Here is a 21,922-nt window from a genome sequence, read left to right on the forward strand (position 1 = left end):
ATTGTGGTTTTGATTTGCATTTCTCTGATGGCCAGTGATAATGAGCATTTTTTCATGTGTTTTTTGGCTGCATAAATGTCTTCTTTTGAGAAGTGTCTGTTCATATCCTTTGCCTACTTTTTGATGGGGTTGTTTGTTTTTTTCTTGTAAATTTGTTTGAGTTCATTGTAGATTCTGGATATTAGCCCTTTGTCAGATGAGTAGGTTGCGAAAATTTTCTCCCATTTTGTAGGTTGCCTGTTCACTCTGATGGTAGTTTCTTTTGCTGAGGCACCTCATTTTCTATTAACTTTTTAATCTTGTCTCCTGCCAACACCAAGCTCATGATAATCCCTTGATATTTAGTTATGTAATTTTCATGGAGGAAAATTAAGAATATCTTTCTTCTTCTCCTTGGAAAGATAGAAGACAATGTAAGTGAACTTCTTTCTTGCTTACCTTGCCTTTTAGCATTCCTGGAATGATCTTGGGTGCCTGTCTTCCAGGCTTTTTCTCCTAGGTTGCCAGACCATAATAACCTTGTAGCAACATGACTTTTGCTGTACTAAAAATTTTTGAGGGTAGGTAAATATTTAGATGGCGGTAAGTCTTTTCATGATTTTGTACAATTGATATGCACGTGGCATTATCTTGTATTTATATCTTTTTATTTCTGTAAGGTCATGTAATAAACAGACCAGTGTAGCTTATCTGTAGCTGCACATTAGCAGCACCTGGGATGCTTTTAACAAAACAGCAATGTCCAGAGATCCTAATTCAGTTGGGCTGAGTTGGGGCCTAGGCCTTAAGGCCTTTAAAAGTTCCCCAGGTGATGCAATCTGCAGCCAAGTTGAAAGACACTGAAATAGAACATTGTCTCACTTCCATGTTTTGAAAGACCAATTCCAGGTTTCTATTGGTTATAGATATACAGAGAGTTAGGAACAACGTTCCCCCATGTCCAGCCTCATGTCCGCTGGCCCCTGTCCTGGAGTTCTGCAGCCTGAGAAGTTCATAACTGACAAACCTACACTGCCAGTCCTTCCATTAAAGTGGTTTTGGATAAAAGGAGACCATCAGAGGGAACAGAGGTACTGGACACACAAAATGTTTGGTTTCTCATCTCTTGGAATGAGAAGGTGTGACTATAGTGAAAAGCCATTTGGATTTTTGTGTGGGTTCTGTCACACGACACAAATTCCTGGATGGTCCCTAGGTTTCACAGCCAAGAATGCTTCTGAGAGAAATAATGTTTTAAGAAAGGAGAAAATGCATATAGCAGAGTAGAAAGGTTACTAAAATGAGATTCTAAAGTCTTGAGTAGGGAATCTGGGCTCCATTAAAAAAACAGCCCGAGACTTTGAGCAAGTAATAAATGAAATGATCTCTGAAGTATCTTTCATCACTAAAACCCTTTGATTCAAAGGGATCTATATTTTCTTTCCTTGCAAAATATGTTACAGAACCATAGAATTTTAGGTGGGAGGGAGACCTGAGGATTGGTGTAGATGACCTCCAAAGTCATTTTATGCTGAAAACACCATCACATAGCCCTTGCACGAGGGCTTAGGAAATTTGGTCTAACTTCATATTACTGCTACATTTCGTCAGCCTCATAGAGCTGTTAGAATGTTTTTTTTTTTTTTAAAAAAAAAAAAAAAAAAAAGAATGTTAACGGGATATTAAGCTTAGAATCCAAGGCTCAGTGGCCATACCTGGTGATGATTTAAGTGTGTTTTTATATAACCTTGTCCAATGGGAAACTTTTTAAGTTCCTTTGAGAAATTATGCCATAACATTTCTAAAGAATAGCTTTGATTTGTCACCCTACTACTAAATTCCATTTGCAGAATTTTATTACCAAGCCATTTTGGGATATTCAGAAATAGTGTTGCAGGAGAAAAGCAGCAGTTTTCCCTCAGTGATGAAATATACTACATCATATCTCTTCTACTAGCCATTTCCCGGCAATTCCTTAACTTTTAGCTTTATACACTGCTTCTATAAAAAATGTAACTGTGCATTTTTAGTTATTGAGTTTCTGAATACCTTAGAAAAATTTAGTTCCTTTATTTATTTAATTCCTTTAAATATCTTTGACTTCCAATTGCATAGGCACTGTTTTAAATGCCAGGGATACAAAATAGACAAACTCCTTACCCTCCTGAAGGCTTATATTCTATTGGAGGGAATCAGACAATAAATAAAATAAGTAGGAAAATATTGTATATTAGATGATGGGTTGCTAAATAACCAATATCATTATAGGCACTAATTTGGGATAACTATATCCGTGTCTTTAAAAATAAAAAAGCTGGAGGATATTTTAATGTATTTAAAGTATTTTAAGAATTAATGTGAAACTTCTGGTCAAATGCAACGAAGTTCAGAATCAAAAGAAATACACTTAATTGAAATTTTAAAAATAACATAAAAGAACATTGAAGTATGTATAGGTATTCCCAGTTGGTAAATCACTATTGTTAGAACCCATAGAATCTGCATTTGTGGAAATGTTTGATAAGGATATCAGGCTTTTACCATCTTAAACTGTGAAAATCGCTTTATCCAACACAAATAACTGGACTGGGTTGCTACTTAGTCTTTTTCAGCTTTATGAAACTGTCACTTCAAAATCTTAGATTAAGCACTTTGGGAGGCCAAGGTGGGCAGATGACTTGAGGTCAGGAGTTCGAGACCAGCCTGGCCAACATGGTAAAACCCCGCCTCTACTAAAAATACAAAAATTAGCCCGAAGTGGTGGCACTGAGGCATGAGAATTGCTTGAATGCTAGAGTGGGAGGTTTCAGTGAGCTGAGATCACACCACTGCAGTCCAGCCTGGACGACAGAGTGAGACTCTGTCTCAAAAAAAAAAAAAAAAAATTAGATTAATTTGTTTGCATACATGCTAATAAAAAAAAAATCAGTGAAAGACTGAATTCATTAGCACAAACTCCAGCTGCCCTGGGTGTGCCTCAGATGCAGATGAAGAGTACCACTGTTTGGTAAAGGCTTGTTTTTCCAGATAAAGCAAAGACTTGAAACAGCTGTCCACAGTGACAGTACAAATCCCCAAAATGGTGTCAAGAGAGAAAAAGTGCTCAAGTTAGAATATGATTTCTGTTCTACTTTATAATGTGTGTGCTGTGGTTTTTGTTTTGGTTTGGTTTGGATTTTGGTAGTTCTTGAGCTTCTCTCCTAATTACTGGTATGGAGAATATAATGTACAGTATTTGTTGACCATAATTGAAGCATTGGAAGGCGTTATAAATTAGTGTTGACAAAGTGATGAGATAATTAGAATTGTGTAGAAATTTTCTCAGTTGTTTCACTTATAAAAGTAGAGGCTTTAGGCCACATGACATTTGAGGACCCTTCTAGCTATGAGAACCAGGTTCAAAGATTACTCCAGACACCAGTTTATTTATTCAAACCTTGTCCCATTAGATGGATCCTTTTGCAAGATAATTATCCCCATTTAATGGACATAGAAGCCAAGGTAGAAGTTAATTCAGTTGCTTAGTGATTGAGCCACAATTTGAATCGGGAAATGAGCCCAAATATATTCTGAATTTTATCCCAAAGATTATTTTTGCTAGAGACTGGAATCATGGATGAAAGGCATAATTGAAGTAAAAATCTACATTCAACTCAAGCTGTAAGCCCCAAATCAGGTGCTTCAGTACCCATTTAAGAGCGTTCTAATCTCCAGCACAAAGACCTGCTTCTTGGATTCCAGCTGTGAGCAGAATGGCCACTGGATGAGCTAACTGCTTCAAAAAGGTTGAGTGAGAGAGAGGAGAGAGAAAGAGAGAGAGGTCCTAGTTCCAGGACACTGTATCAGACTACTCACATGAGAAGTGATTAAAAATTAAATTTTGACTGTGGATTTCATTTGAGGTGCTCATCTTCTGGGTTAATCTATTCTCACCACCTTTGAACATGCAATATTATGTATGATAACAAGGGAATTGATGCTTTTACACTGCCAGTAGATTGTGGGTTAATTAATACCCTTGTTGTTAATGAAGCAAGGTGAAGTGAAGTGAGACCCAGCTGAAGCATAAGATCATTAACATACACTGATTAATAATGGAAATGTGGAAGTTTTCATTACAACACAACCAATGGGCAAAGGAAGATATTTAATGGATAAGGATATATTTAATAGGAGTATAGCATACCTTTCAGGGAAACAATCTCGATTTAGAATGAGAATGGATCATTGGAATGCATTTTTTTAATTGCATCATTTTCATGTTTATACCACATTTGAGCTGTAGTTTATTATCTGAATTTTAATTTTACAAACAAGTTCAGCGTGAAAGGTTATGCAAATATTACAGTTTTCCAAATAAGAAAGTATTCAGAAAAATGTAGAGTAGTTTATTCAATGATTACCTAATATTTCTAGTAAGCTATGTGGAGAGATGAATACTTTCATTAAACTTTTAATTTTATGATTTGCTTTCATCCTCCACCCTTGTTTATTCTGTGACCACTGTTAGAATTTACTATGATAAATGCATAGGAATGTATATGTATATTTATTTATAAAGTAGAAAATAAGACGTCGGGTAACTAGTAATATTTAGTTAAAGGGAAACTACGGTTGGCTTCACAGATGTGGCTTTTGCCACAAAAGGTTGACCATTTTACAGTAGACTTTGTAAAGGGAAAGTTGAAGTGGAAGTCTAGAGCATGCCAGAAACAAACCAAAGTATTATAGGGTTCTGGGAAATTAATTTCAAGAGGATCTGAAGATAGGAAATGGAAAAAGGAGTACATGAGGGGGAAAGAATGACCTTAGAAATTAGATCCTTAACTTCCAGACTATAAGAATTATGGAAAACTTGGGCATCTTAACAGTTTATGGACTTTCTTCTTTAAATACTTTGAAGGAAAATGTCAACCACTTTCTGACAGGTTAGAGTGAAGGTTTTGTCCTAGAGGCTGAAGGTGAGATAATCTGGAAGTTCCTGCACACGGTGTTCTATCTAAAGGACATATGCATGTGACTGCTTATTTCCTCGAAGTCAGTTTCAGTGCTGACCTCAACCCCTGAGCCCCGGTTTTCCTGTGTAAACTGCAGCCAGCATGGAAGATGGAGAAGTCAGTGGACTTTCTACTTTATTCATATTTGCATATGTTGTTTTCTTTTTATCCTTTATTTACATTTATTTGCTTCACCTGAAATACTTTCCCTCTACCTCAAATGCCCAACTTGATACTCATCTTTTTAGCTAGAGTTCCATAGAGAACTTTGGTTCTTTCTTTGTAGTTAAGTAAATTTCTAATTTTCTAGAACAACTGGAGGATAAATTATTACAAGTAATAAAATATTCTGCTCTACTGAGAGTTGCCATAAGTATGTACACGAATTGTCAAGTTTCAGAGAATCAAATACATAAAATTACAATTTGTTTTCAAATATAAATTTTTCTTTTTTTTTTTTTTTTTTTTTTTTTATGATGGAGTCTCACTCTGTTACCTAGGCTGGAGTGCAGTGGTACCATCTCAACTCACTGCAACCTCCTGCTCCTGGGTTCAAGAGATTCTCCTACCTCAGCCTCTCAAGTAGCTGGGACTACAGGTGTGTGCCACCATGCCCAATTTTTGTATTTTTACTAGAGACAGGGTTTCACTGTGTTGGCCAGACTGGTCTTGAGCTCCTGACCTCAGGTGATCCACCCGCCTCGTCCTCCCAAAATGCTGGGATTATAGGCGTGAGCCACTGCTCCCAGCCTCAAATGTAAAATCTAATGGCAAACTATGAGGACCTAATAATAGTCCTTGCTTTTATTGTTATATGGATAAGATATTGGCTTACATCTATATAATCTCCTTGACATAGGATGAAGGCTGCATTTGAAACATAAATCCTCAATATAACTTGTTTTTTCTCATAAATATAAATTTGAGACAGATAATGCCTTGTTTAATATTCTCTTGATATCCTGTCTCCCTAATAGGGTGTACCCTTTAAGGAAGAAGGCTACATATATTACTTTTCTATTTCTTTGGAAAAATAATTTCTACAGCATCATTTCCCAGTTTGGTTAGTGCTAACTGGGGTTTTATTTCTTTTGAAAGGAAATTTGTTCTAAAACCTTTAAAAATGTGTAAATTGCCATATTTTCTCGGTAAGTTTTGTGTCTATTGGCATATTTAATATTGCGCTTTAGCAGAAACGCATGTGGTTTTGTTAGTGTCTGGCTGTTGTTTCCAGGAACTTGTTTAAATGTGTGATTTAAGTGGGGCATTTCTGGAGCAGCAAATTGAAGGGAACAAGAGATACTGAAATTCATGAAGACAAGATATTGTGTCAGTTGTGGGTTTGACAACCTAGTAATTTTAGCAAAATGATAGTTTCTCTCTAACATCGGCAGCACTAGAAACTGTGTTTAAGACAGTGTCAGCGGTTGAAAAACCTCTGTCTCCTTCTTTCTCTTTCTGTGTTTCTCTCTCTCAGAGATCTTGTGTCATCTCCCCAGACGGTTGTTGGATTTAAAGTGAGATAATCAGGTGTCCTTGTCTGAATTTTAAAATGTTTATGACATCTTCCTCAAGTAAAATTTAGCATTCTATCAGGAAATGGGGGAACAAAGTGTTTTTTTGTGTAAGAGTGTGTACTTCAGATAGTCGTATAAAGTGTGAGGAAGGAGTATTAGTGGATGGCAATTTGTTGATTACAATCACTGCATGTTAATCTCTCACAGCATGTTTCAATCAATTATTGCTTCATTGAAAGGGTGTAATGTCATAGAATTGCTCTGACAAGCCCATGTCTAAAAGAGATATTCTTTGTGTGGGAGAATGTTTGCTTTTAACCTGCCTATAATTGAGCTTCTCTTCATTTTTCCTATCAGCCTTTTGGCACTATAACCTTCCCCTCCCATTTCCCATTATCCTCATTTTCTGCCTCAGGCTTTCGTACTCTACAATTGAAACCTTTGCTTTCATTCAGTTTGCAGCTTTTTTGCCTTGTACTTAAGGCTGCTACTTGGCTGGCAGTCCTTCCCTTGAATCTCGAAAATAAATATGAAATTAGGGTTGTTAAATACGGGTGACAGAAACGTGGGAAACTAAACAACAACAACCAAAATCCCAGAACATCTTGTCATAATCTAAATAGTGACAGAAAATAATTTTCAGAACAATTCTATAGCCTTTTCTGCTTCAGACTTGGACTTGGCGTTCTTGTCTGGCATTTAGGATATTTGGTGAATCTTCTAACTTTGAAATATTTTAATCTTTTAAATGAGCTTCATTTAGTGGGAACATGAAAAGTACAATTTAAAATTCTCCATTGCATACCTGGCTGGATATTGCTACCTACATTCTCAGTCTAAAAACGAATATAGTTTTAGATGAATGGGTATATGCAAGCTTCTGCTATTTTTTTCTTATTATATCCCTTTCAATATTCTTCACCTGTTATGAAGAAGAATTTATGTAGTACTGACAGCAAGTGAGTTTTTTCCCCCTAAGTTTTCTTTGAGTCTTGCTTGATATCACATATTTTGTTTTGTGTAGCAGCTTACAGACTTTAAATCTACTGTCATGTCTTATGTTTTGTTAAGAAAAAAAGAGAGAGCAGAGTGATCTTTTCATCCTAATTTTGGTTCTGATTCTCAGAGTTGGATATATAAAATGTGACCTTTGATGTCTTGGTTCAGTTTGATCTGTATTGGAAGGCATTGCAAGCCATTTTCATTTACTGATGGCTTCTGTAGAACAATTTTAGTTAACCCAAGTTCTGCCAGTGCTGATTGGCATAGTGTGCATATCTCAGAATTATTATGACAATTTGCACTGTTTGATAGTCTCCCAGGGAGGGTGTTTGTTCTTCCAAACAAACCAACAAACAAACATCCAAGGCAATGTGTCTTCGTCAGCACATTCTAGAAATCCACAGTAGTGAGATCAGGATGAATTAACAATACTTAACACTCCTTGAATGTACCTTTCCTACTTTTGGTAATTGAGAAAATTGAGAACCAGATCATATTGCAGATCATGTACTTCAGCTTCTGAAAATTTTCAGTGTATATGTGAGTAGGCACAGCTGCATATAACAGAAAAGCTCTAATGATGATTTAAACATGGTATAAATGTATTTTTCTCTCATGTGAAAATAAGTATGGAGAAATACCGTCTGCAGCTGATAAGGCCACTCTAATGTCAGTCAGTCCTGAGATTCCTTATTTGAACTTGATTTCCTGGGCCCTGATGGACACTAGCATAACTGTCCAGGCAGCAGGATGAAGAAAGTCATGAAGAGCACACTTGTCCATCACACACGGCTTCTGCTTTTACCTTATGGACCAAAACTTAGTCTTGTGGCCACATCTAGCTGCAAGTGAAGCTGGCAAATATATTGTATATTGTTTTGTTCTGACTTTAAAATATCAGAGGAGTAACATGCCCAGGAAAAAAAAAATCAAAGTTTGATTCCCAAAAAAGGGGCAAATGGCATGTAATTTTGTAAATAGAAGCTTATGTTAAGTTTGTTTTGATACTGTAGACCCAATGCCATAATTATATATTTGTTTCTTCAAAGAAATATGGACATACTATGATTTAACACATTGTATAATTGTCACCGGAAAGGGGTCCTGATTCAGACCCCAAGAGAGGGTCTTTGTATCTCACGCAAGAAGCAATTCAAGGCGAATCCATAAAGTAAAGTGAAAGCAAGTTTATTAGAGAAGTAGAGAAACAAAAGAATGGCTACTCCATAGGCAGAGCAGCAGCTTGAGCTGCTAGACTAAGGATACTTAATAGTTATTTCTTGATTATATGATAAACAAGGGGTGGGTTATTCATGAGTTTTTTCTGAGACTCAAGGTTCCTCCCCTTTGTAGAACATATGTGGTAACTTCCTGATTGTTGCCATGGCATTTGTAAATTGTCATAGTGCTGGTGGGAGTGTCTTTTAGCATGCGATTGTATTACAGTTAGCATACGATGAGCAGTGAGAACAACTAGAGGTCACTTTTGTCACTATGTTGGTTTGGCTGGCTTCTTTACCACATGTTGTTTAATCAGCAAGATCTTTGTGACCTGTAACTTGTGCAGACCTACTATCTCACCCTGTGGTTTAGGATGCCTTAACCTTCTGGGAATGGAGCCCAGTAGGTATCAGCCTTATTTTATCCAGCCCCTATTCAAGATGGAGTCACTCTGGCTCAAATGCCTCTGACATAGTCATTTTTTTAAAAAGCCTGTGAAGTGGTTTGGATTATCTCTTATATCCTCCTCAACAAGCGAATATTTATAATAATCTTATATATGCTTAGCATGCAAGGTTTAGTTAGCTATAAGTACTTTTCTCATGTCTGATTTGAGCTGTTGATTTCATGTTTGAGAATTATACATCATTCACTCTAAATTCTTGTCATTGTTAGAAATGTTTTTCATATAAGAAATTAAACATGAACTAAGAAATATTCCATATATTATGGCTTGGAAGAAGTATTATTTAAACAATGGCACAAATTAAATTTGTGCTTATAAGAGTAGATTTTAGTATCTAATTGTATATAATAGTCTATTATTGTGACATAATAAGAAATACATACTTGGTCTCTGCCACTGTGCTGGAGCTCTTAAAACCATGGAATTTCGTGAGTGATAGAGGTGATAGGAGCATCTTTTGTTTTAGTATTTGGTTTTAATCACTTATTCTTAACACAAGAGTTTCTAAGACCTTTGGAATCTCTAGAGTGATAGGAGAATTTTTTTGTATGCTAATATGATGACTGGTGACTGGGGTCCCTAGATAGCTTCAGGATGGGAGCTCGTTGCCAGAAAGACAAGGCATGACTAGAGGGATAGAACTTTCGGTCCCAACCCTCAACCTCTGGGGAGAGGAGAGAGATGGAGATGGACTTAATCACCAGTGGTCCATGATTCAATCAATCATGCCTACCTAATGAAGTTTCTGTAAAAACTCTAAACAATGAAATTCAGAGAGCTTCCAGGTCGGTGAACACATCCATGTGCCATGAAGATAGTGAACCCAAACCCCACGGAAACAGAAGCTTCTGTGCTCAGGACCTTTTTAGACCTCATGCTGTGTAACTACTCACCTGACTGTTCATCTTCATCTCCTTTATAATAAAACAGTAAGTGTAAGTGTTTCCCTGAGTTTAGTGAGCCCTTAACAGGTACTTGTCAGACCACAGAGGGTGATTGTGAGAACCCTGATAATACAGCCCACTGGTCAGAAGTACAGGTGACAGCCTGAGACTTGTGATTGGCATCTGAAGTGGGATGCAGTCTTGTGGGATTGAGCCTCTAGTCTGTGAGGTCTGTGCTATCTCCAGGTAGCGTCAGAATTGAATTATAGGAAACTCAGTTGATGTGTTGAGAGTAAAAAAATGGTTTTTTTCAGTATAATCTTTCATATAGAGAATTTATGTAGAAAGGAGGGAAGAATTTTATGATTTGGCCTTTTGTAAACAATTTTTTTAGTTTTTGCCTTTACATTTTGATTTTAAAAAATATAAATATGTATAATTGGCCAATCTTAAAAGCATTAGGAATTTGTGGACCATTTCAATCCTTCCATGTGACTGTCAGTTCTACCTTTTGAAAAGCAAATTGGCTGATCTCGTATCTATTTGCAATGGCCAGGTGTCCACTGGAAAATAAAAAACAAAATAAAATTTGAGTAGAAATAAAGGAACTCCAGCATCCTGGCACTTAGCAAACAACTTTATAGGGGCATCTTTGGTGATTGAAGACCAGTAAAAGACCACCTTCTTGTGTCTATGACTCTACTCCCACTTCCAAACCTGGAGATTCCGTTACTTTCCTGCATTTTCTTTTCCCATAAACCGGATGGGTTATTTGGGTCGACACTCTCGGGAGAGCATAGTGTCATGAAAGAACCAGGGCTGGGACTTAGGCCCTTCAGACATCATCTTGCTGAGGAGCCCTGGGTGGTTATTCACTTTATTCATCTCAGCCTCAGTGCTGTCACCTCAAAAAAGATAATGTGCAACCTACCTTCTGGGGTGGATATGAGGGGCGCAGGTCATGTAGGTAAAGCCCTTAGTGTTAACAGGTGTGGAATGTTGGGTGGTGATTCGGTGATTATCATTAGCACTGGCACACAGTTTGTGGTCACTAAAGGGTGGCTCTTGTGAGTATATTAAATAGCGAGGCCGCTATCATTTTCCTCCCTTACTTTTTCTCCTTGCCCATTGAAGCCACTCTGGCTTCCTGGTGCATGGCCAGATAGATATGGTTCAAAACAAATTTGGGGCTCCCTAGAAAATAAAGACAAAATAAAATTTGAGTAGGAATAAAGGAACTTCAGCATCCTGGCACTTCCATGGAAAACAACTTGATAGGAACATCTTAGGTGACTCAAGGCCAATGACATGTGCTGGGTAGGGGTTGGGGTGTGAAGGACTGCCCAGACATTCACAGGAGTGTGATATTCATCAGCTGGGGTGTGGAGGATGCCTTATGTGGTCATTTAATTATCTTACCAATCAGATTCCCAAGCTCTGTGAACAACTTTCCATTCTCCATGGCAGAGGGCACAGTGGTCATCCCTTAGTCACAGAAGTTCAGTAAATGGTTGCTGACCAAACCTTTCTCTGTGACCCAAAAACATGAGTCTTCCTTTCACCTTTGTGAGAAAGAAAGCAGCTGTGTGTTATTGAAAAGAACACTAATAACAGCTCTGGAACCAGAACACAGAGGCATGTCTGCTGTCAGCCACCGGTTGATATATTTGTCCTAGCAGTATTTTTAAATACAGGCAATACATTAAAGTAAATTTTCTTGTGTTGAAAATTGTCGGTAAATGTAAGATCCTGTGCCAGATTATTTCGAAAGAGCCTCAATTGGCCAGGCGCAGTGGCTCACGCCTATAATCCCAGCACTTTGGGAGGCCGAGGTGGGTGGATCATTTGAGGTCAGGAGTTTGAGACCAGCCTGACCAACATGGTAAAACCCCACCTCTGCTAAAAATAGAAAAAAATTAGCCAGGCATGGTGGTGGGCTCCTGTAGTCCCAGCTATTCAGGAGGCTGAGACAGGAGAATTGCCTGAACCCAATAAGTGGAAGCTGCAGTGAGCAGAGATCGCACCACTGCACTCCATCCAGCCTGGGCGACAGAGCAAGACTCTATCTCAAAAGTAAACAAACAAACAAACAAAAAGCCTTAATTGTGCTTACTTATGTTTAGTTTAAATTAGTTTTATAGAATATCTTCTTATCTTTAATATAATGTAGCTATCCTGCCAATCCTTAGTCTTAACAGAGGTAGTTGACTATTCATTGCTAAACTTGGAAGAAAATAAGTCTGTCTAGAATTCCTAGAATTTCTGTTCAGCTGATATGGTTTGGTTGTGTCCCCACCCAAATCTCATCTTGAATTGTAGCTCCTATAATTCCTGCATGTCATGGGAGGGACCTGGTAGGAGGGAATTGAATCATGGGGCAAGTCTTTCCCCTGCAGTTCTCATGATAGTGAATAAGTGTCATGAGATCTGATGGTTTTATAAAGGGGAGGTCCCCTGCACATGCTGTTTTGCCTGCCACCTCGTAAGACATGCCTTTGCTCTTCTTTCGCCCCCCACTGTGATTGTGAGGCCTCCCAAGCCATGTGGAACTGTGAGTCCTTTAAACGTCTTTCCTTTATAGATTACCCAGTCTCTGGTACGTCTTTATTAGCAGCATGAGAACGTACTAATACATTTTTAAAAAAGTAAATAAAATGTTATTTTTCTGAAATTTAATGCTAATATTAACATTCAGAATGATGATGTATTTCAGGTTTTGAAAAAAGTTGATAATACAGAACCTTTTGGTGCTTGAGAGGTAAAAATATTACACGTGTCCTAAGTTGATTCAGTTGTTAGAATGACTATTAATTTGCTTATAATAACCATATTTCAGGCTTCTAATTTAGGATATTATGTTTAAATTAATTTTCTTTGTTTCCTGAAAGTTAAGAACGTTTAATGGACAAACACTGAGGAACACAGCTTGTATGTTTAGAACACGTGTGTGATGTTAATCAGACAACCATGCAGCAACTCCGAGAGGTCTGAGTTGGACCGAGTGAATCTTAGAGCCGGATATTAATTTTTGTTGGTAGATGCTGGCAGATTGGTGCTGAAGGCTTCATGCCCATGACAATTCCCACATTCTAATCTATACAGTTAAATAAAATGATAATTGTATTGATTATTGAGAAATTTTTCATGCCAGCTCCTTGTGAGAACAACTGCTCTTTATAAACAATGAGCTCTACAACTTTAAGAGGAGTCTTTGGGGAAAAAAAGAAAAAACAGTGTGATACATGGTGTGAGCACTGATTATCAGAATATCCTTTGTTCCTTTTAACTAGAGTATGCCCCCACCATTCACCAAGGGGCATCTCTCTAAGGTCATCAAACCAGGGACTGTCCACATAACAAATCCAGTGCTCTTTGAGTCCTGAGCCCGATAAAGCCTCTTCAAGCAGCATTTAACACTCTCATTTCCAATCCTTTTTTTCCTTGTTGGTTGTTACATTTGTCTCCCGTTTGTTTGTTTACAGAAAGGAGGCTATTGACTGTACATTCGTTTCTCTTTATTCTGTTTCTCTCCTCGTTCCCTTTCCCCTTTCTTAATTCATCTTTCCCTTACCCATCGCCCAAACATGAATATCCCACTCCCTTAGACTGCTGCTTATTTTTCTGAGAAATCATGTTGGCCATAGCCATCCTCTTTAGGTACTGGCTCCCACAATCATAACTGTAACCCTCTTTGGCAAGCTCTGGTCTTTGATATTTTTTCCTAATAGCTTTCCTTAGAGTAACCTGGGGAACCCAAGCTCAGCAAGTTTAAAGGCAAACTTACCTCCCTCCCCTTATCCTTCCCTTATCCAGTCTGACTTCCCTGATGAAGCAAGCTTAACTCATATCTCTCTTGCCACTTCTGGTCTTGAAAACCTCCCTTCACTTCCCTTTTCCTGTGGAATAAGCCCCAGGCTCCTTAGTTTAGCATTCAAAGATCCTTCAGGAATTGCCTCCAACCTATTTCTCTAGCTTTACTTTTCAATTATACTATGTGATCTCTTCTATTACTACTACACAACTGTGCTGTAGACCAAAACTTACCAACTTGCATGTCCACAGGCAGTAAAAGTGAGTGAGTGAAGACTGCCAGAGCAGAAGGGTGATGAACTGGAGAGTGCCTCCTGCATAAAGTAGGCAAGTTGGCTCTAAACATGGTTGCTATAAGATGTGGCCCTGGTGTTGCCAGATCTTCTGACTTTTAAATTTTGACAACTCACAGAAAGCATCTCTAGGGACTAAACAAGACCTGCAAGTCACAAGACTACAGCTTTGTGACTCAGCCACAGACCCACTGACATCCGTTGCTTTGCTCACATTTGCTTCTCCTTTTCCTCCTCCAATTCTTGGAAATTCATAGTTCTCAAGTTTTTGTTGGCAGATTGGTAGCACTTGGAGAATTGGGACAAGGTTGAAATAATTTTATTTTATAAAAATAAATAATAGGTAGTATTTATCTAGAGTGCCTAGGGTATATCAGGCTCTCTTCCAGTTGCTGTCTTATTTAATCTTCACTATAACTCTGCTAGATACAGATATGATAGCCACTTTACAGGTGACTTAACTAAGGCCTGGAGAGATTAAGGACTATGTGTTAGGCTACCCCGTTAAACTTCCAGCTCTCTGTTTCCATAGTATTCTTTATACTGTTTTCTGAGCTTCCCAGCATACTTGGCAGACACATGCATATGCCATGAATGGGCTGCAATTGTACCTAGACACTGAGAGCAGCTGACTGGGGATGTAACAACAGGAGCTATGAGGCCACTCAGCGCTCTTAGTCCCAGGGTGACCTGCACCCTTTCTCTGAGTGCTGCAGCCTGGAGAAGTTAGACAAGCCCCCTGTTTATTACTCTATGCTCCTCCTAGTAACATTTTTAAAAGGCAGTGTATAGAATTAAGCATAGCTAAGAACGGAATACCTGTTGTATTCAAATCATTCCTTCTTGAAGAAGGAATGATAGGATTCTAAAACTGAATTTTACAAGTTAAAATAAAAACAGATTTGATTATTTGAAGAGTGTCCCCAAGCCCTGTCTGTAGTAAGTTCCTGTCATTTAAAGGGGTGACTTTTAAGATTTGATATGTAAACAGCATTAAATAAGCAAGCACTTTTTTTCTGCCACAGATACCTAAAAATAAAGCTAGATCTCAAGATTTGGTTATGTTAGAATGGCTAAAGAAAACGCTATGGTGAGCCTGTAAGAATTGGCAGGAATTAAGTGAATTTAAGAGCTGTAGTAAAAGCTGCGTTTGAGGTCATTAATATCACTTTCAGAAGTGTAAGATACACAGGGAAAGAAGCATTGCTTTTAATGGCATAGCACTTTAATCTATTATTCCAATCTGAACATGAAAAAAATTTTATTTGTGCTTAATCAAATTACATGGTACATTTTGGCACTGCTTCTCAAAAGATAATGGCAAGTTGTAACATTCCAGGACCAGAAATGGGTCCTTTCATGTTCAAAGCTTTTCTTGGCTTCTTGAAATAAAGGTTAAGTAGAATATATTTTAGAGTGCCTTAAATTCCATTACGTCTGAAGTAGAAATACAGGTGAAACAAAACTGCTAATAGTACTTCAGGGAATATGAGTTAATACAGAAATGTTGAATATTCACATTACCATACTTGGATTAAATGGCTACTATAGGCAGTTGCCTGTCAAAATTCTTTTAATTTGCTTTCTTGGTAATTCACTTTAACAGATGAGTGGTTTCATTATCGCAGTGCATTTTGCTTATGAGTGTTGAAAAAATAACAAAGGTAGATTTATGTAATTTTTCCTACATAATGCTATACTTCTAGTGATTTTTAGACTTCAGGGTTTTGTTTTTGTTTTTTGTTTTTATGTTACAAAGAAAGCATTAAGCTTAGACCTTTTGGTAACATTTGGATCAGTTTTTAAAATTTGATTACATTTATATGTAACAGAACTCCATGAAAATGGTTTGTACCAAACCTCTTACTATTCCACCTTGACACAACTCTAGCATGCTCTAGGGATACTTGTGTTTTGCAGAAATAAAATGGGAATTTTTAGAGCTTCATATACTTAAAATGAGACAGAGAAAAATGTTTTAATTGGTACATACAAGAGAAATACATTCAAATAAAATTAAATAAAAATAGATAATTGTTTTTATATGACCTAAAAATTAAAATAGGCCGGGCACAGTGGCTCATGCCTGCAATCCCAGAACTTTGGGAGCCCGAGGCAGGTAGATCACCTGAGGTCAGGAGTTCGAGACCAACCTGGCCAACGTGGTAAAACCCCAGTATCTACTAAAAATACAAAAATTAGCTGGGCGTGGTGGTGTGTGCCTGTAATCCCAGTTGCTCCAGAGGCTGAGGCAGGAGAATAGCTTGAACCCAGGAGGCGGAGATTGCAGTGAGCTGAGATCATGTCACTGTACTCCTCCAGCCTGGGTGCCAGAGTGAGACTCCATCTCAAAAAAAAAAACCCAAAAATTAAAATAGTAGCAGATGATAGAGAAAAGTGCTATATGACATCAGTATAGCTAATTACATGCATGGATTTCAGAACCATTTCTATATATATTTTATTTCAAGTTTTATAATAGTTAAAACTATAGAAGTATTTACCTTCCAATTTCAATGATTATCAAGATGTTACTTTTTTACTTGCAAGGATGTTTCTGGTATTCAAAAAGCCACTACAAAAGTATTATTTTATTTTGGAGTGGAGAGGATTGTCCCAAAAATTTAGTGATAAGCCAATAATTTAGGATTAGATTTAGTAATTTACTTAGTGCATAGAATATCAAAGAAAATGGCCGGCACCGTGGCTCACGCCTGTAATCCCAGCACTTTGGGAGGCTGAGGTGGGCAGATCACCTGAGGTCAGAAGTTTGAGACCAGCCTGGCCAACATAGTGAAACCCCCATCTCTACTAAAAATACAAAAATTAGCTGGGAGTGGTAGCGCACACCTGTAGTCCCAACTACTCAGGAGGCTGAGGCCGGAGAATCACTTGAACCTGGGAGGTGGAGGATGCAGTGAGCTGAGATCGTGCCACTGCACTCCAGCCTAGGCAACAAGAGCAAAACTCCATCTCAAAAAAAAAAAAGAAAGGATATCAAAGAAAAAGTTTTTGTATATTAATATATGCATATTAATATGCCTAGGTATTCACAAAGTTAGAAATCAAAATGAATACTTTTTAAATTCAGAATGTTTATATATATGGCAACTATGAATTTGTTTAAATGAAAGATATTTTTATGTATACAAACACGCTTTTCTGCCTGTTGTCTTAAATTATTATTAAGTACTATGTAGTGTAATAGATAATTATAGTGTTTTAATTTGGATGCCAGTGGATTTGCTAGTCTTTCTAAATGGCTATTGTCGGCTAATAGTCTTCAGGGGATCATTCATATAACCATCATGGTTCTAAAAATATCTCTAAATACCAATGGGACAGCCTCTTTTTTGGAAGCATGGCTGTTATAAATTGCACTTTTATTTGAAGTGCATCATTTTGATTATAGTATTTTCATTCATACCACTCAATTACTTTCAGAATCTGTACAGCAGAAAAAAAAAAACAAAAACATGAATGCTGGAAAAGAATAAAGGAAAGCTCTTTGTATAGAAAAATTTAGAACAATATAGTAGTTAAATAGATATTTGAGTTAGGAGTATTGGGAATCTGTTCTATTCATTAGAATTTTTAACTATTTTCTTTATTAGGACTTCAACTGGAGCTGTTTTTATATAGCCTCATTGTTTTTATTTTAATTAATATTTCTATGACAGATAATTAGGTAAATGCTGTTGAATTTTAAATATGATATTAGCTTAGGAGAAAATAAGCATTTCTGGGTCAAAGCCCTTAACAAAATATTGTCATATGTGAGCTGATTAATTGAATTGAATGCCAAATGGGTTTGCCACCATCCAACCAGACTCTGGTAGTCAGTTCATTATCTAAGGTTGTTCCGGAATGGAATGACTGGTTATGTCAAAGTTAATGGTTTAATGGTGTTCTTTTTAATCTCAGCTACTAATGAAGTAAATCTTGATTAGAGAATAGTTCTAACCTCATTAAATGCAGATAAGTGTAAGAACACCCCAAAGAGTCTGAACCTCTGTGTCACATCCAGCATTTTAAATGCCAACTCCCTCTCAGTGCTGTCACCCAGTGGTTTCTGCACACTGGCGGCACCTATCTACAAGAGCCATTGAAAACCCTAAACTAGATTCAAAGCTACTCTGTTGGCCAGGCTCAGTGGCTCACACCTGTAATCCCAGCACTTTGGGAGGCCAAGGCCAGCGGATCACCTGAGGCCAGGAGTTTGAGACCAGCCCAGCCAATATGGTGAAACCCTGTCTCTACTCAAACTACAAAAATTAACTGGACATGGTGGTGCATGCCAGTAGTCCCAGCTACTTGGGAGGCTGAGGCACAAGAATCACTTGAACCTGGGAGGTGAAGTTTGCACTCCAGCCTGGGTGACAGTCTCAAAAAAAAAAAAACAAAAAAACTACTCTGTTGTCCTTGCTGCTTGTGTCTAACATTGAGTGCAAAAAAGAATCAGCTTAATTTTTTTTTTTTTTTGAGACAGAGTCTCTCTGTGTCACCCAGGCTAAAGTGCAGTGGCATAATCTTGGCTCACTTGCAACCTCTGCCACCTGGGTTCAAGCCGTCCTCCTACCTCAGCCTCTTGAGTATCTGGGAAGATTCAGCTTTTTTTTTTTTTTTTTTTTTTTGACACAGCGTCTTGCTCTGTTGCACAGGCTAGAGGGCAGTGACATGATCTTGGCTCACTGCAACTTCCACTGCCTGGGTTCAAGCCATCCTCCCACCTCAGCCTCCTGAGTAGCTGGGATTATAGGCATGCGCCACCACACTCAGCTTTTTTTTTTTTTTTTTTTTTTTTAACAGTAGAGATGGGGTTTTGCAATGTTGGCCGGGCTGGTCTTTAGCTCCTGGCCTCAAGCAATCTACTCCCCTCGGCCTCTCAAAGTGCTGGGATTACAGGCGTCAGCCACCACACCTGGCCAGATTCAGCTTAATTTCTAATCAGACCCGAAAGGTTGAGGATTTCCATCAATCACATTTAACACAGAGAAATGTTGTAATTTGTAAACATTACTCTTCAACAGAATCCCAGAGGGATAGTTTTGAAAGTGTATTTCCAAAATATCCTTGGTTTCCAGCTAATATGCAAGTGATTGATTTTAATTGAAACTATTTTTAAAAACTGTAATGAAAGGCACACATTATATATTCCAAATTTCTCATTAGGATGACCAGTGATTAACTTGAGCTGCCAGGTTAACTTGTTTGGAGACAAGTAAAGTAAACCTTCCCGTGCCTTGTTCATATATTTGAAACTTCCATAAACAGAGACTCTAGTAGGGGGCCCATGGCTCTTCTGCATACACAGGCTGTGCATGTCCATTCATGTGACATTGTCAGATCAGGCACGCCACCACAGCTTTTTTGTGCTAGGTCTAATTTATGCCCAGCAAGGCCCAGGTATATCTGTTTAGGAATTTGCTTTTGCCCTAGAGTAATAGTAAGTTAGACTAGTGATTGCTAACATATTGCAGTGTGATACAACAATGTAAGTTTAGACTTTGAAAAACATGTTTTAAATCAAATAAGAAAATTTGTCGAATTTATTATTGTGACAGGGAATACTATGAACTTATAAATAAAATATCTTTCAGATAAATTCTGTTAATACTCTTCATTAACACCCTTGGTTCATTTTAATTACAGGCATCTTGCAATTAAAAAGCAAACTTTTGAAAAAACTACCATTTGCAACCACTTACCTATGTGGATTAGGATTTCCTTGATATTCTGCAACCAAGCGGAAATAAGTTATGCCCTGCAGCTAATATAGAACTGTAGATGTCATCCACAGCCTCGTATATCAGAGTTTTGTGTTCATAAATATAACCTTGTTTTTCTGATTAACTTTTAAAGTAAATATTACTGGTTATTCCTAAAAATTCTGGAGATTTTCTTTCATCCAGTCTTCAATGTAGAGCTATAGGGCTCTATACTGGGCAGTTATTTTTACTTACACATCATCATTATAAGGTGTAGATCTTGGAGAGCATAAGCACTATTGAGTGTATGTCTTAGTCAGCTCAAGCTGCTATAACAAAATACCATAGCCTGGGAAGCTTAAACAACAGACATTTATTTCTCACAGCCTGGAGGCTGGGGAGTCCAAGATCAAGGTGCTAGCAGATTCAGTGTCTGGTGAGGACCTGCTTCCTGGTTCATAGACCACAGTCTCCTCCATCCTTGTGTGGTAGAGAGAGGAAAGGAGCTTTCTCAGGACTCTTAGAAAGATAGCAATGCCATTCATGAGGGCTCCACCCTCATGGCCTTATCCAGTCCTAATTACCTCTCAAATACCCCCTCCTAATACATCATACTAGGGGTAAGGTTTCAACATATAAAGCGGCGGGGGTGGGGGTGTTGCAGAGGACATAAGCATTCAGTCCATAACAACAGTACACAAGCTAATTACTCAAATAATTTATTACTGTTTTATATAACTAAAAATGTGATGTCTGGAATGTAAAAGATGAAAATTAAATCATATTGTAAAATGAATTTTAAGTTAAGGAGACTAGATAAAGACTATTGTGGCAAAATCACCACTTTACATTTTGCATATAATCTTTTGTACCATATTGGAAATTATATTGAAGGTCAGAGTTTGCCTCTTTAGCAATTCCATATTGTATACAAACTGAACTCTTCCAAGAACACTCAAAGCACAAAGATGATAACAACGTAACCTGGTTTGGTTGGTAGAAAAAAGAAATTAGGAAGAAGTATGTTGTGATACATTGTACCTGCTCTCTAATTTTAACTGGACTCAGTTCTGTCTCTCTTCAAGACTAAGAAAATCACTCCTCACTTTCCCAACTTCTTAAAGATGTGTTTAAGAGATAAAGGTGAATGGCCTTGGAACCTGATATGTGTCTTCTGGGTTTTATTATTCATTGTTCTTGTCCTAGACTTAAGTAAATGGCTTTGGAAAAAACCTTAATTTATTAACACATGAGGGCTTTATTCCCTGTAGGACTTGAGTGTATACCTCAGAAGTCTTGTAAAATTTATTTTTTAAAGCACATTATTTATGCATTTGTTTTCTGTATCATCTTTACCCACAAATATAAATGAGGTTTCAGGAAAACAAAATGATAACAAAATTGTATGTTTAGAGAGCTCTGCAACAAAAATATCTTATTGCTTGAGGCATTTGATATAAGGAGTTTTTCATATCTTAATTTTAATAAATAATGTCTTTCCTGGCTAAAATTCTCCTGTTCTAATCCCTCCCACAGCTATCAATATCATATTTCTGCCATGCACATGGTTCTGGGGCCCAGATAAGCAGCTGCTCTTCTTATCCACCTCTTTGCTTACCTTGTATTTTTTTTTTTTTCTTTGCAGAGACTCTCCTGGATGACTTCCTTCTCACGTACACTGTCTTCATGACAACTGATGACTTGTGCCAGGCTCTGTTAAGGCAATATCCTTCATTATCTTCAGGCTGCTGTGTCTGCTTCCTCTCAGACAGATGTCCCACATTAGGAATTAACTGCCTTCCTTAATTTATTCAACTCCATAGTAGAGTGTGGATATGTTAAATATTAATGTAATGATATCCAAGGTGGAAGATAAAATGAGACAGACAGGGGAAACTGGAAATGTGAACAGCTGTTTTCACATTCTACGTTGTGGCTATATTATACTGTTTATGTTACGTTTGCTTCACATCTGTGCCTCATGATTGCTTAGAAATCTGGAGGCAAAATTGGCCTGCTGGGTAAACCCCAGAGTCAAGAGATTG

The 21,922-nt window shown here is 37.7% G+C and overlaps 1 protein-coding gene across 2 annotated transcripts in view; it reads left to right on the forward strand.

The window, feature by feature from the left end:
* RAPGEF5 (Rap guanine nucleotide exchange factor 5) overlaps window positions 1-21,922 on the forward strand; it is a 239,561-nt gene that overhangs the window by 168,784 nt on the left and 48,855 nt on the right. For both annotated transcript variants that reach the window (XM_032759601.2, XM_032759609.2), the window contains one exon: window positions 21,523-21,601. In XM_032759601.2, the coding sequence (XP_032615492.1) occupies window positions 21,523-21,601 (79 nt within the window). The remainder of the gene's footprint in view (window positions 1-21,522; window positions 21,602-21,922) is intronic.

The sequence above is a fragment of the Hylobates moloch genome, unplaced genomic scaffold (genome assembly GCF_009828535.3).
Source record: "Hylobates moloch isolate HMO894 unplaced genomic scaffold, HMol_V3 SCAFFOLD_1, whole genome shotgun sequence".
Lineage (NCBI taxonomy): Eukaryota > Metazoa > Chordata > Mammalia > Primates > Hylobatidae > Hylobates > Hylobates moloch.